General features: G+C 64.5%; 1 protein-coding gene across 1 annotated transcript in view; it reads left to right on the top strand.

The window, feature by feature from the left end:
• LOC122099759 (VPS10 domain-containing receptor SorCS2-like) overlaps positions 1 to 13,448 on the top strand; it is a gene marked incomplete at its 3' end in the record, with an annotated part of 197,048 nt that overhangs the window by 141,327 nt on the left and 42,273 nt on the right. The window contains exon 6 of the mRNA XM_042670296.1: positions 5,751 to 5,850. Coding sequence (XP_042526230.1) covers positions 5,751 to 5,850 — 100 coding nt within the window. The remainder of the gene's footprint in view (positions 1 to 5,750; positions 5,851 to 13,448) is intronic.

The following is a 13,448-nucleotide window of genomic DNA, read 5'->3' as shown; positions in this document are numbered from 1 at the left end:
GCGTTGGTCATCTCCTGCGTGATTATGCGGGAGAGGCTGTCACCTGCTCCCCCTCCCTTCCCCCTCAACGCCCCCCCCCAGCAGGCGTGGGCTCTGATGACAGCCGTGCGCCCCCCATCCCCCCACAAAGGAGGGGCCGAGGGAGGGGCCGGGGCGGGAGGAGCAGCATGGCCGGTCAGGTCCTGTAGTCCGAGCCCACGCCCTTCATCCCCATCCGTGATCCTCCTGTGTGCTTCCCTGGTAGCTGGGATGAGGACTCGCCCGCACGCGGCCACGCCCAGGTCCCAGGGTTGGGATGGGGCGGGGGCTGCACGGCATTTCGCCCCGGCTGGCCCGGAATGGAGCCAGGCCCCCGATCGTCCCCTGCTTATCTTTGGTGGTGATTGTTTTGTCTTCGAGACCCAGAGAGCTGTGTGGAGCTGGCTGTCGGATGAGGAAGGAGCTAGGGAGGAGTGGGGACCGTGAGAGCTCAGCCGAAGTGAAAGAAGACAAAACACGAGCCCAGCTGTGTGCCTGTGTGTGCGCGCGTGTGTATGTGTATGTGCATGCATGTGCACACATGTGTGCGCGCACATGCGCGTGTGCATGCATGCGTGTGCACGTGCGCGTGTGTGCGTGTGTGCATGTGCATGCATGTGTGCACGTGTGTGCATGTGTGTATATGTGTGTGCGTGCATTTGCGTGTGTGTGCGCACGTGCGTGTGTGTGTGCACGTGTGTGTGCATGTGTGCACGTGTGTGTGTGTTTGTGCATGCACACACATGCGCAGGAGGCAGGCGTGAGCTCAGAGCAGGAACTAAGTGGGCTTCCCAGGCTGTTGGCTTGCTCTGGGAGTGGGTGGAGCGGAGGTTTGTGGGACAGGGAGGGGGTGGGGAGGGAGGGGGGAGTTCCAGTGTCTGCCACGGGGAAGGCAAAGCTCCCGGTGGAGGCCCAGGAGGACCAGGCCCAGGAAGCAGAGGCTGGGGGTGTGGAGGCTGGGGCCGGAGGACCCGCCATGCCCATGCCCGGCCAGGCTCCGTGCCCGGCATTGCCCAACTCTCCTGACATGCACGCCCAGCTCCGGCCCCGCCGCGCCCGGCTCCCGTCTGCCTGGCCACTGCCTTGTGTCCTGGACCCAGACCAAGGCTGCCGCGGTCGCAAAGGCCTCTGATGGTGCAGAAGCAGGCTGAAGGGCGACCCTGCTCAAGGCCCCAGACAGGACAGCTGCCCCGCCCGCCCCAGGGGCCCAAGGCTGTGTGTGGGACTCCCCTGGAGGGCTCTGCTTCCCGCCACCTGGCCCTCCACTCAGGGTGCACCTCACTCCCGAGCGTGGCCGGACCCACGGGAGTAAAGCCACTGTCAACCTAGTGGCCAGGGAGAGCCGCAGAACTGTGTCAGGCCAGTGGCACGGGATCCTGCCTCAGGGCCTTTGCACGTGCATCCCCCTGGCAGAGGAGAGCAGCCATGCGGGGGCCCAGGCCTCCTCTGGGGTGGAGAGGAGGCTCACCAGGAAACAGATCCAGCCAGGGCGCAGAGAGGCACAGAGCGGCGCCCCGGAGGGCCCTGGGAGTCAGAGCCGCACGCAGGGTCCCCACACGGACGGGGGGGGCGGGGTTTGCAACCCGTGGAGGCCGTAATGGGAGGGCCGTGGGCGCAGGGTCCAACCCCACCCTGCTCTCCGTGGGACTCTGAGGAAGACCCTCACCCCTCAGGCCTCCGTTTCGTGGTCTCGAGTCTGGGACTCCGGGAGTTCTCCGTGAGCCGTGGTGAGCGGGATTCCAGCCACAGTCCCGGCTTGGTGGTCATGGCCGGTGGGACCTGGCCCCCTGCCAACCCCCCCACGGACGGCCCTGGGCCAGCCGGGTTCCACCATGGCCGTGGGGCGGCTCCTCACAGGCCGCCCCCAACCCCGGTCCCTGCCCATCCGGGCCTCCGGCCAGGGACCCCTCTGGACACCCCTCTCTCTGGGGCAGGTGTGTGCCCAGCCCGCCCTCCACAGCGCTGCCCCCCCGGGCAGGTATGTGCCCAGCCCGCCCTCCACAGCGCTGCCCCCCCCAGGGGCTCCCCCCACCCCGCCCTGTGAATGAGAACCTTCGCTCGGGGTCTCGTCACCGTTTAAGTTCTGCCGATTCTCGCCTGTGCTTTGCACACCCAGGGAGCGGATGCATTAAGTTATTGGGGGTCGGGGGGGGGACACAGAACCGAAGGGGAAGGGTAGCAGTGCGGCCCCAGCCAACCAAGCGGAGCCCCGGGGTTCACGCTGCAGGTGGCGCTGCTTCTGCCCACGTTGCCCAGCACCGCCGCTCAGGCAGACCGGGGATGGATCAAGATGCCACTCGGAGGAGGCAGCCGGAAGGGCAGAGCAGGTGCAAAGGCCCTGGGGGCACGCGTGGGCCACACCGCCGTGCACGTGTGGTTCCCCACCAACAGTGTGCGATCGCCCTTGCCAAGGGTCCCCCACCAGAGACACTCCGGGGTCGTGGCGGGAGGTCATGGGGAAGTCCCACAGGGGGGCTGGGGGCACGGGTGGGCAGGGCCCCGCGTCTCCGGCCTGTGTGGGCTTTGTGGGTGAGCGACGGGCCCGCCAAAGGAACAGTTACAGAATACGGAAACGGCCTCGTCAGTCACGTCTGCGGAGTGCGTGTGTCAAACACCGCGATCTCGCTCTGCATGTTTTCGGGCTCCGATGTTGAGAAGTGTCCCGTGGGGTGAGCACAGGCCGGAACGGCCCCACGCGGACACGGGGAAGACCTCGAGCCCGGCGGACGCCGGCGGCCGGGTGGGCCGAGGAGAGCCCTGGGCACGAGGCAGTGTGGGTGCCCCCTCCTCCCCCCTTCCCGCGTCCGCCTCCTTCCCCCCCTTCCCGCGTCCGCCTCCTTCCCCCCCTTCCCGCGTCCTGCCTCCTTCCCCCCCTTCCCGCGTCCGCCTCCTCTCTCTACCCCTCCTCCCCCCCCCCCCCGTCCCCGTGTCCCCAGAGAAACGCACGGCTGAGCGATGTGGAGGGACAGAACCCCGGGCAGGAGAGGGAGGCCAGAATGAAGACTCCACCCCAGCACTGCCGCCGTGGAACGTTCTAGAACAGGCAGCACTGTGGCGCACAGTCTACGCAGGCGCAGGCGCTGTGATGACATGCTTCGCATTTGTTTTCTAAGGGACGGTGCCTTGGAACTCTGTCTGTCTGTGGTAACAGTGCTCTGCGCTGGGGGGGAGGGGCAGGGGCGGGGAAGGGCGGGGGGAGGGGCGGGGGGGAGGGGCAGGGGCGGGGAGGGGCGAGGAGGGGTGGGGGGGGGGGAAGGGGTGGGGGGCTGGGCTGGGCTGGGCAGGGCAGGGCTGGGCTGGGCCGGGCCGGGCCGGGCTGGGCTGGGCTGGGCCGGGCTGGGCTGGGCAGGGCTGGGCCGGGCCGGGCTGGGCTGGGCTGGGCCGGGCTGGGCTGGGCAGGGCTGGGCTGGGCCGGGCCGGGCCGGGCCGGGCTGGGCTGGGCTGGGCAGGGCTGGGCTGGGCAGGGCTGGGCTGGGCAGGGCCGGGCCGGGCAGGGCTGGGCAGGGCCGGGCAGGGCCGGGCTGGGCTGGGCTGGGCTGGGCTGGGCAGGGCAGGGCTGGGCCGGGCAGGGCAGGGCTGGGCAGGGCCGGGCCGGGCTGGGCTGGGCTGGGCCGGGCCGGGCAGGGCAGGGCTGGGCAGGGCTGGGCTGGGCCGGGCCGGGCTGGGCAGGGCAGGGCTGGGCTGGGCAGGGCTGGGCTGGGCTGGGCTGGGCAGGGCAGGGCAGGGCTGGGCTGGGCTGGGCTGGGCTGGGCTGGGCTGGGCAGGGCAGGGCAGGGCAGGGCTGGGCTGGGCAGGGCAGGGCTGGGCTGGGCTGGGCTGGGCTGGGCTGGGCTGGGCAGGGCTGGGCTGGGCTGGGCAAGGCTGGGCTGGGCTGGGCCAGGCCAAGCTGGGCTTGCTTCCTTCAGAGGGGTTGAGGAGAGTCTCCCTAGCTCCCTGGAGGGGGCAGGCCTCCCATGGGGGGCACCTCTCCTGCGCTCATCCCCGGAGGCTCAGTTTCCTCTTCTGGTCCTGGCGGTTTAGGGCGGGTGCAGGGCCTCACCCTAGCTGCATTGTATCTGGCAAGGCTCTGTTCAAACAAGGCCAGAATCATAGGTTTTGGTGGCTGTGTGTTTGGAAAAATGCCTTCCGCCAGCCGGGCGCGGCCTCTCCTCCTCTCCTCTTCACTTTGTGCTGCTTCCCTGAGACAGGACTGTCCCCCCCATCCCCCTTCCAGCATGCGCGCTATGGGGCTGGGGGCTTTGTCCTGTCCTCACCCCGGCCAGCCCCGGCCCTGCCTGGCAGAGCCCTGGCCGAGGTGGGAGGGGGAGGGGGCTGCGGCCGAGCGGGCGGCCTCAGCGGGCGGGTCTCACTGCGGCTGGGGTCAGGAAGCGGGGTGCCAGAGGTCCGGCTGCATCTCCTCGGCTGGTAATGTCCACGTCCCCGCATCTATCCTCCGCGGATGAGCCTCCCTCTCCCTCCTTCCCAGAGACGCTCGTTTCTTGGAGGTTTGGGGAACAGATGCTCTGGTCCCACGGGCGGCGCGGCTCAGCCAGGGGCCGGGCGGACCCCAGGCACATGGCCCTTGCTGGGAAAGGCTGGAAGTGAGGTCCCGGGGTGCTGGGAGCTGCTCCTTGGCTTGGCCTGTGAGAGACCTTGTGACCTTGAAGCCTTTGAAGGACAAAGCCTTAGGAGTGACCCCACGGCCATGGAGCTGGAGACAACCAGCTTCCTGACCAGCGGGGGGGGGGGGGGGGACGCCGTAACCATCGGGGCACCAGGCAGGCCGTGTGGAGCAGCAAAGCCCGGGGGGGGGGGGGGGCGGCGTGCTCCGGCTGCGGGGCTCAGGTCTCCCCCTTGGCCCCGGGACTCAGGGCCGCTCAGGCCACAGCGTCACAGCGTTGGCGGCAGCACACGCCGCACTGTGCGGGCTTTGCTGCCTGCTGGGGTGTGAGGCCCGCCCGGGACAGGCCTCCTCCACCCCTCCCCCGGCGCAGCACACGGGCACTCTGTATTCCAGAAGTCTCATGGGTGAACATGAGAGCCCAAGTTCAGGTCACAGCCTGCTCAGGCGTTAGCGGGGAACCCAGGACCTGACCTGACGAGTCAGCGTCTCCCAAGCATGAGCGCTGATGCCCCTCCCATGGCGGATGCCCCCCCATGTCCCCCCCCCCGTGACAGGTGAGGAGGGGTCCCTGTGGGAGGAGACGCGGCTGGAGCCGCTGGCCCTGGGGTCCCGCCGTGACCCGTTTCCGGGGGTCCCGCCTGGGCCTCCCGTCGGGTGGGCGCACGCCTCTCTGATAGTCCTGGCTTCTAGGAGGTGGCGCCGGTCCGGAGAGGTGTCCTGGGACCATTGAGGGCAATCGTCCAGGAATGCCTGACACCAATTAGAACCAAGCCTGGCCTCACATAGCGTTTGGATCCTTCCCGCTGCGTATCGGGGTGATCTCAGGCAGGACACTTGTCCCCCCGGACCACCTTCCAGTCATCTGTGAGATGGACAGAGGGACGCTGTCCACCAGCAGCTTGCAAAGCATGGGAGAGGCAGGGTGACTTAGATGTTCCTGTAGATGGCAGACGTCTTGAGGAGTCAGAGGCCTGCATGCCCACGAAGCCTCGCTCCGGCCTGGAGTGAGCCCTGTCCCCGGAGCCCCAGCTCTGCTCCCGGGGGCGGGGGGGGGGGGAGGTGTGAGGATGCCGGCCGGCACGCCCGGCCCCCAAGGGCGCCGCTGACAGCCCTGCCTCTGCTTCCCCAGGTCCTCGGACTTTGGGACGTCCTACACCAAGCTCACCCTCCAGCCCGGCGTCACCACGGTCATCGACAACTTCTACATCTGCCCGAGCAACAAGCGCAAGGTAAGCGCCTGCCTGGGGCGGCCGGGCCCGGGGTCCCGGCTCTCTGTAGCCCTCCTGCACCGTCTCCTGTCCGGCTTCGGGACAGCGGTCCCCACGAAGGTGAGGCGTCTACCTCCCCCACAGCCTTGCTGTCGTGTCCATCTTGATGAGTGGGTTCTGGCCTCCGAGGGATGGCCCACCTACTGGCCGGGCCCGTGTATCTTCCCCCGCTGGAGGCAGCATCCATCAGGCCAGGCGCCTGAGGGGGGCCGAGGAGGGGCTGCCCCTTGGTTCTTCAGTCTTGTCCGTCTGGCGGCGTTCGCTCCTCATCTGAGCTCTGTGTGCGGTCTCGTGGCGTGAGGTGAGCATTCTGGCTTTGCCCAGCATGCTAGTTCTGAAACAGGGAGTCTCCTGCCCGTGTGTGTCTGCCTCCTGCCCTACCTGGGGTCCCGGGAGCGAGGTCAGGATGCGCTGTGCCAGACGGGTCCTGACCCTCTGTGCCAGGCCTCGGTTTGCTTGTAGGAAGTTGGGGTGTAGGTCACTGACATGCAGGGCAGGGCGTGAGCTCAACCCCGTGCTGTGCTCAGCGCAAGGCCGGCCCCGGTCCGCAGAGCTCTCCAGAGGCTGATGTGTTGTGTTGTTTTTCTGGGCTTGAACTCAGGACCTTGTGTTCTTTCTTGGTGTGTGTGTGTGTGTGTGTGTGTGTGTGTGTGTGTGTGTGTGTGTGTGTGTGTGTGTGCTGGAGGCTGGGGTGCTCTTCCACTTGACCCACAACTTTTTTTTTTAACTTCTGGTTTTTGGTTGGTGAGTTGGAAATAAGAGTCTCGAGGATTTTTCTGCCCTGGCTGGCAGGACTGGTTCAACACAGTCCTGAGATCTCATCCTGAGCCCGGGAATGGCTGAGTAGTTTAAAGAGGAGATCCCCGCCGTGCTGTGGACAGACGCAGGTCCGGTGGCGGAGGGATGGGAGAGCAGACAGAAGGACAGCGACGCTGGCTGGCTTCCGCTTCAGGGAGCACCATCTTTCAGGGAGCACCATCTTTCAGGGAGTACCATCTTGCTTTCTGAAGCGGGTTGTCGTCGTGCACTGTGTCTGTCCCTCCTCGCCTTCTGCTGCTGTCCAGGAGGACAGACGGCAATGGGGGTCCTTCAGGGCAGGAGGGAGAGGGGCACCCTGGCCAGGGCTCAGGAGGGCGGGAGGAAGGGGCTGGTGTCCTCCCAGACCTCCCCTCCCCCCACCCCCATATCCGCTCACAGCCCTCTGTGTGCCCGGCTTCATCTGTCCTGGTGCTGGGAAGACACCCCTCTGGGCAGAGCACCTACCCTGCCTGGGACCAGGGAGGAACTTTCTAGAGCCTTTGAGGGCTTGAGATGGCAGCAGTGTGTGTGTGTGTGTGTGTGTGTGTGTGTGTGTGTGTGTGTGTGTGTGTATGAAACCACTTCCCATGCTGCACGTTCATGGCAGAGAAGGAAGCCCCCTCCCATGGCCTGTGCCACCCTGGCCCCACCGTGCAGGGAATGGGAAGACTCAGCACTTGTGAGCTGCTCAGGAGACCCGTGAACCCCCTTCTATTTGTGTCTCTCCTGCCTTGGATGGGAGCTTTGGGCCCCTCTGCCGCAGACCAGGCCCACGCCCTGCCGCGCCCAGCTCCCCCGGGACCCGGCCCGGGCCCCCTGCCCCTGCCCCAGCTCCCCAGCAGCTTTGGGCTGCAGGTGCATCCGGGCTCCAGGACTTGAGCACCTGGGGGCTCGGCCCGGAAGGACTGCCCGGCGGGAAAACACTTTCCAAAGCCATGTTTTGTATTAAAAATTCATGTGAATTTTCACTGGTGTTGGAATGAATACTAAAACTATACAACACATGCACACATGTAAAAACACTCACGTTTACACCAAAAGACAAAGCACTAACCTTCTGCATTGAATGGATGGCCTGGGAGAGTACAGACCTCAGGATGGGGATTCCTGCGCCATCTTACAGGGGAAGGGAGAGAGTCCCGGATGGGCAAGCAGCTCTCGGGCTACACGTGGCGGGGGGGGGGGGGGAGGAGTCAGGACTGCCCAGGGCCACCAGTGCAGCCTCTGTCAGCAAGCCTCCACCAGCCCAACCTCCACTAGCAAGCCTCTGTCAGCACAGCCTCCACCAGCAAGCCTCTGTCAGCACAGCCTCCACCAGCAAGCCTCTGTCAGCACAGATTCCACCAGCAAGCCTCTGTCAGCACAGCCTCCACCAGCAAGCCTCTGTCAGCACAGATTCCACCAGCAAGCCTCTGTCAGCACAGACTCCATTAACAAGCCTCCACCAGCCCAGCCTCCACTAGCAAGCCTCTGTCAGCACAGACTCCATTAACAAGCCTCCACCAGCACAGCCTCCATCGGCTTCAAACAGCCTGCCTGCGGTTCTCACTGCCATTCCCATCCGGGGCCAGTAGACACCCCCACCCTCCCACCCCCAGCTGGGGAGGACGGTTTTTGAAGACTTTCAGCCTTGCATTCTCTAGGCTCCGCACTTGTCCTCAACAGAGCCCAGGTCTGTGTCTGCTGTGCTTGCCCGTGTGAAACGGGGTGGCCCGTGCTCTGCGCTTGCACTGTGCCCCTCTGGACCCTGGTCCGGGGCTGAGGGCTCCTCTGCCTGAGGCCTCACCCTTACTGTCTCTGCCACGGGCTTCTCTCCACACAGATCCTGGCCTCGGAGACCACGGACTGCTCTCTAGCACTGTGCGACTCCCTGGCCTGTGGCCCTGTCCTCCTCTCGTATGGGGAGCCCCATCCTCCCTAGGTTTCCTGGTCCCTCTTTATTTGGGGCTGAAGCAGGGGTGAGTGTGGAATCAGCCAGCCCGCTCGATGAAGTGAGGCCTCCAGCCTGCGGCCGAGAGCAAAGCCAGGGGCCTGGAGCACGCGCTGTCGGGGAGCGGAGCCAGCTGGGTGGGCCTTCCCTTCCACCAGGCATCCCTCGGCGCCCCTGGGAGCCAGCGCCTGCCCGTCCAGGAGCAAAAATGGAGAAGTAGACGTGTCTGTGTGCAGAGCTTTCGTCTTCGAAACAGAGCGAACCTCAAAACACCGGCCTAACGCGTGGAAATCATCCCTCTCGGAGCCTACGGGTGACCGTAGGAGCCAGGACTGTGGGTCTCGGAAGGGAGCTCTCTCCTGCCGGGCCGGTCAAAGGTGGGGATGAGGCTTGGCCTTGCTCTCTTCTGAGCGTGATCAGCACTTGATATCAGGACAGCCACCATGGAAATGGGGTGCAGAGGCCCCGGGGGTTCAGGGAGCCGAGGCCGGAGGTTCGGCTCTCCTCACTTGCACAGACACATCCAACTGCGCCATTTTTTTCCGGGTCTGGAAGACGCCTCTCCCTCGGGAGTTGGAAGGGGAGGCCCAGCGGGGAGGTCCCTGGTGACCTGTCCATCGCGGCTCTGCGAGGGCTGAGGGTGAGGGACGGGGACCCCCAGGGACAGCTGCGTGCCCCGCAGGCCTTTGGGGTTCTGTCATGTCACGAGCTAGGTGAGGGGCCGGTCATCGGCCCTGTACCCGGGACCAGGAGACAGAAAGAACGGAGTTTCCCTCTCCTTCTTCTGGAAGCTGGGACCCCACACGGTGGTCAGGTTCCAGGCCCAGGTGACCATCTGTTCACTGGGTCCTGGGGTGGAAGGCAGTCCAGCCAGCAATCTCACAGGGCCCTGACCCCCGGACAGGCTCCACCCCGGCCGTCTACTCAGCCAGCGCCCGCTGGCCATCAGCAGGGTCCCCGGCACGCTGACCTCGGCCACCAGCTGGCCGCCTCCTTCTCCCATGTCCACTGACCAATGGCTGCTGCCCTTCCTGGCTACCTCCACGGAGTGACATCTTGATGCAGTCCTCTGTGCTCAAGGGGCTGTGCGATTAAAAGCCATTGCAGGCGGGAAAGCCCATGAGACTCCTATCTCCAATGAACCACCAGAACACCGGAAGTGGCGCTGTGACTCAAGTGGTAGAGCGCTCGCCTTGAGCTGAAGAGCTCAGGGACAGCGCCCAGGCCCCGAGTTCAAACTCTGTAAATGGAATGCCCACACTGGGCCTGTTTCATGGCTCCGTGTGGATCTGCTCTGGGAAGTCACTGAACACAGTGGGAGACGGCTCCTCGTTGTCTCAAAGCAAACAGCCAAGCGAGGAGCAGACACTGCGGGACCAAGAGACACCAGCCGTCTCCCCCACGGGGGACACACGCCTGTCCATCGTCGAGGCTCCGGGCCCTTTGTCCAGCCCCGCTGTCTGCCAGGCACCGCAGGGTGAGAGGAGAGCGAGGGCTGGGGGGACAGGGGGAGCTGGGTCCAACCCCGGGGCCTGCCTGCGGGCTCTGGGCTTCCTTGCTCTCCCGTGCCCTGCGGACCAGGGTGGCCAGCTGTGTGGAGCCGAGCTCAGCAGCCAGGGTGTCAGCGGCGGCCAGGGGCTGAGGGTCGGGGTTTCGGTCGGTCGGGCTGCGTCTCCCCTGCACTCCAGCGCGCAGTGAGCTAGCCGCGCCCACGTCCTCGTTTCCGTGTCACGTTGAGTGGTCACGGAGGCCGGTGACCGCCCAGGGAAGACCTCCTCTCAGCGCATTGATTTCTGTTTCTGTGGCTTTCCACCACACACTGTACTGGAGCCATTAAACAAAACGTGACAGCCTTCCTTAAGGAAAGCGGCTTTGATGTTGCGGATCTGAATCTCTGGGCATCTCCTCTCCTTCCTCCCCGAGGATGATGATGACGAAAGCCTGGTCTGATCTGCTGATGCTCACGTTTGCGGGGCCACCCCTCTGTGGGAACCGGCAGGCATTTGTGTTTCCGCCATTATGGTCCAGAACAAGCAAGGACCAAGGGTGCTGTGTGGAGACGCTCGGGTTCTGGAGGGAGAAGAGGGGGGAGGGGGTGGTCCTGGTGAAGGGGAAGTGGAGGAAGCCACGGTCCCCATGGGGGGGGGACACCCGCCGGGCAGCTGAACCCTGTGGCTCTGGCATTGGTGGGGGGGACAACGTGGGCGAGCTCTGCTCTCTCTCCCGGGCAGCCCCTCCTGCACCCCCCCCCCACGCTCCCCACCACACCCCTGCTTACTCTACACGATCCATGCAACTGCCACCCGCTCCCGGAGGAGACTGTGATTAGGTGTGCAAATAAGTTGAAATACACCCATGACAGCGACGGCGTGTGGTCGCTGGGGTGCAGGGGGTAATGGCCCAGGTGATCGTGCGCAGTGGTGGCACCGCCGCCCGCCCCGCACGCTGCCGCTGGCCATGCTCCCGGCAGCACCCCTGCTCCACGCAGGGGACAAATAGGCATCCGAGGACGGGGCCAGATATGATTGTCGCGTAATTAGAGAGCAATTACGGATCGAGTCGTCCCGTGTAAATTAGCTGTTAGGTGTCCTCCTGAGTCCAGCTGGGCTTTTCATGAAATGCGGCCTCTCCCTCGCCGCGGGAGCCCGGCGGGAGGGTGCGGCTGGGCTGGGGTCTCCTGGCAGCGCACAGTGCGTCCACCTGGGTGGTGGGCAGGGCGGCGGCGTGTCTTGGACCTGGCTGCCAGGACCCTGGGCACACACCCCAGCGGGACTCGAAATTTCCCCCAGTTCCCCGGTCCGTCTCTTCTGGCCTTCCCCATCATCCCGGTCCCCAGTATTTGGGATGTGGAGGAAGCTGGGGCAGGTGATTTGTGACTGTGTTCAGGTGCACAAGGTATGGGTGAGAGGTGGGGACTGGGAGGCGGGAGGGGCGGGGGGGGGGGCAGAGGAGAGGGAATCGGCCGAGCGGAGAGGGGCAGCAAGAGGCAGGAAGGGACCCATCCTAAGACAACACGGACTTCAACCACGGCTCTGAGAGCCACTGTGGACGCATGGAGAGTGGACGGTGCTGGAGCCAGATGAGGACGTGGTAAACGGAGAGCCTGGGCCTGCGGCTGTGGGGAGGCAGGGGTGGAGCCAAAGCCTTTGCTAAGCTGCCCACCGTCCTCATTTGGGTTGTGGGGGGACCAGGGACTGAGGGCAAACTGCCGCTTCACGGTCCTCCCTGGGGCATTATTGGTGCACCCTTTTACTGGGGGTACAAACTGCCAACTGTGTGCTTATCCTTGGGAGTGGACTGGCCTGGCACTCCTGACCCCACAGCGAATGGCTCAGTGATGCTACTTCAGGGGTTATGAGTATTCTCCCCCACCACCTCCCTCCCGTGTCCGCCGTGACCCCTTTGGCTTTACCCACTCCCAGACAAGAATACTTGTTTTGTGTGTGTCGGTCCTGGGGCTTGAACTCAAGGCTACTGTTCTACTACTTGACCACAGCTCTACTTCTGCCTTTCTGCCAGAATTGGAAATAGCCCAGAATTGGAGATAAGAATCTCCTGAACTTTTCTGCCCAGGCTGGCTTCAAGCTGTGATCTTCTGATCTCAGCCTCCTGAGCAGCCCGGGCGAGATCAGCTCTTTAGAAGGTGGCTCCGGGGATCGGTGTTCAGCCCCCCCTGAAAAACTCAGATGTTTGCCGCTCGTAGGCCAGATGTTTTGCAGAGGTGTGGGTAGAAGATACAGGCGCTGTGTGCGCCATGCCCGTATCACGTGACCTGATTCCCACCCAGCAGCGATTCACGAGGCGTCTCTCAAAGGATGGGGGGCTGGGATCTGCAGGGCACGTGGGGTCTGGGGAAGGAGGTGCCTCCAGGTTAACCCCGTCCGCGAGCCAGCCACGCATGGGGGGGCGGGGGCAGGGAGGCCTGCTGCCGGCAGGACCACACGAGGAAGCCCCGTGGCTCAGATCCAAACTGCAGGGTCACCTTCAGTCCCCTCGCCGCGGCACACACGCTTCTGCGTGAAGACAATGCTGATTGCACGAGACAGCCCATTCCAGGCCAGGGGAGCGCGGGGCTGTTAAACTGTCGCGTTCTAATGGCATTCCCCGGTGCGGTCAGGTGCAATCCTTCTGAAATGGCTGGGAACAGCATCAAGCGGGCGGCTTTCCGCTGGCATGTCCTAGCAGGGCCCCTTCCCAAAGAGACCAGGACCCCCAGCTGCCAGCGCAGGCAGGGGAGCAGGGCCCCCAAGACAGGGCGCTCGCTGGCACCCCAGCCCCACTGTGTGGGAGAGGGCTCCTCCTCCTCCACCGGCTAGAACGTGGGGCTTGTACAGGGAGGGAGAGAGTGGACCAAGAGAGATGCTGTGGAAGGATGGAGGAGACAGACCCAGGAAGAGGAGACAAGTAGGAATCTGCACAAAGACTCTCACAAGAAGGGAAAGAAGCATTTAAGAACATGAGCTCATACTGCTAGGATCCCAAGTTTACTGTCCATTTGCCCACTCATTCATCTCCATGCTCATGACCCACCCACCTACCATTCATCTGTCCATCTGTCCATCTCCCACCCAGCCACTCAGCTGTCCTACCTCTACTTACCCACTCATCCATCCACCTAGTCATCTATCCTGGCCATTTATCTGATCTGCTCTTGTGTCCTTCCACCCATCCATCCATCCATCCATCCATCCATCCGTCTGCCCATGTGTCCATCCATGCATCCAACCCCCCCCCACCCATCTATCTGTGCATCCATCTATCCATCTATCCATCTGTTAATTCATCGATCCATCCATCCATGCATTCATCTGTTCACCGTCCATCCATCTAT

Source organism: Dipodomys spectabilis, unplaced genomic scaffold (genome assembly GCF_019054845.1).
Source record: "Dipodomys spectabilis isolate Male_0828 unplaced genomic scaffold, ASM1905484v1 ptg000532l, whole genome shotgun sequence".
NCBI classification, from domain to species: Eukaryota; Metazoa; Chordata; class Mammalia; order Rodentia; family Heteromyidae; genus Dipodomys; species Dipodomys spectabilis.
This window is presented reverse-complemented; position numbering and strand designations above follow the sequence as displayed.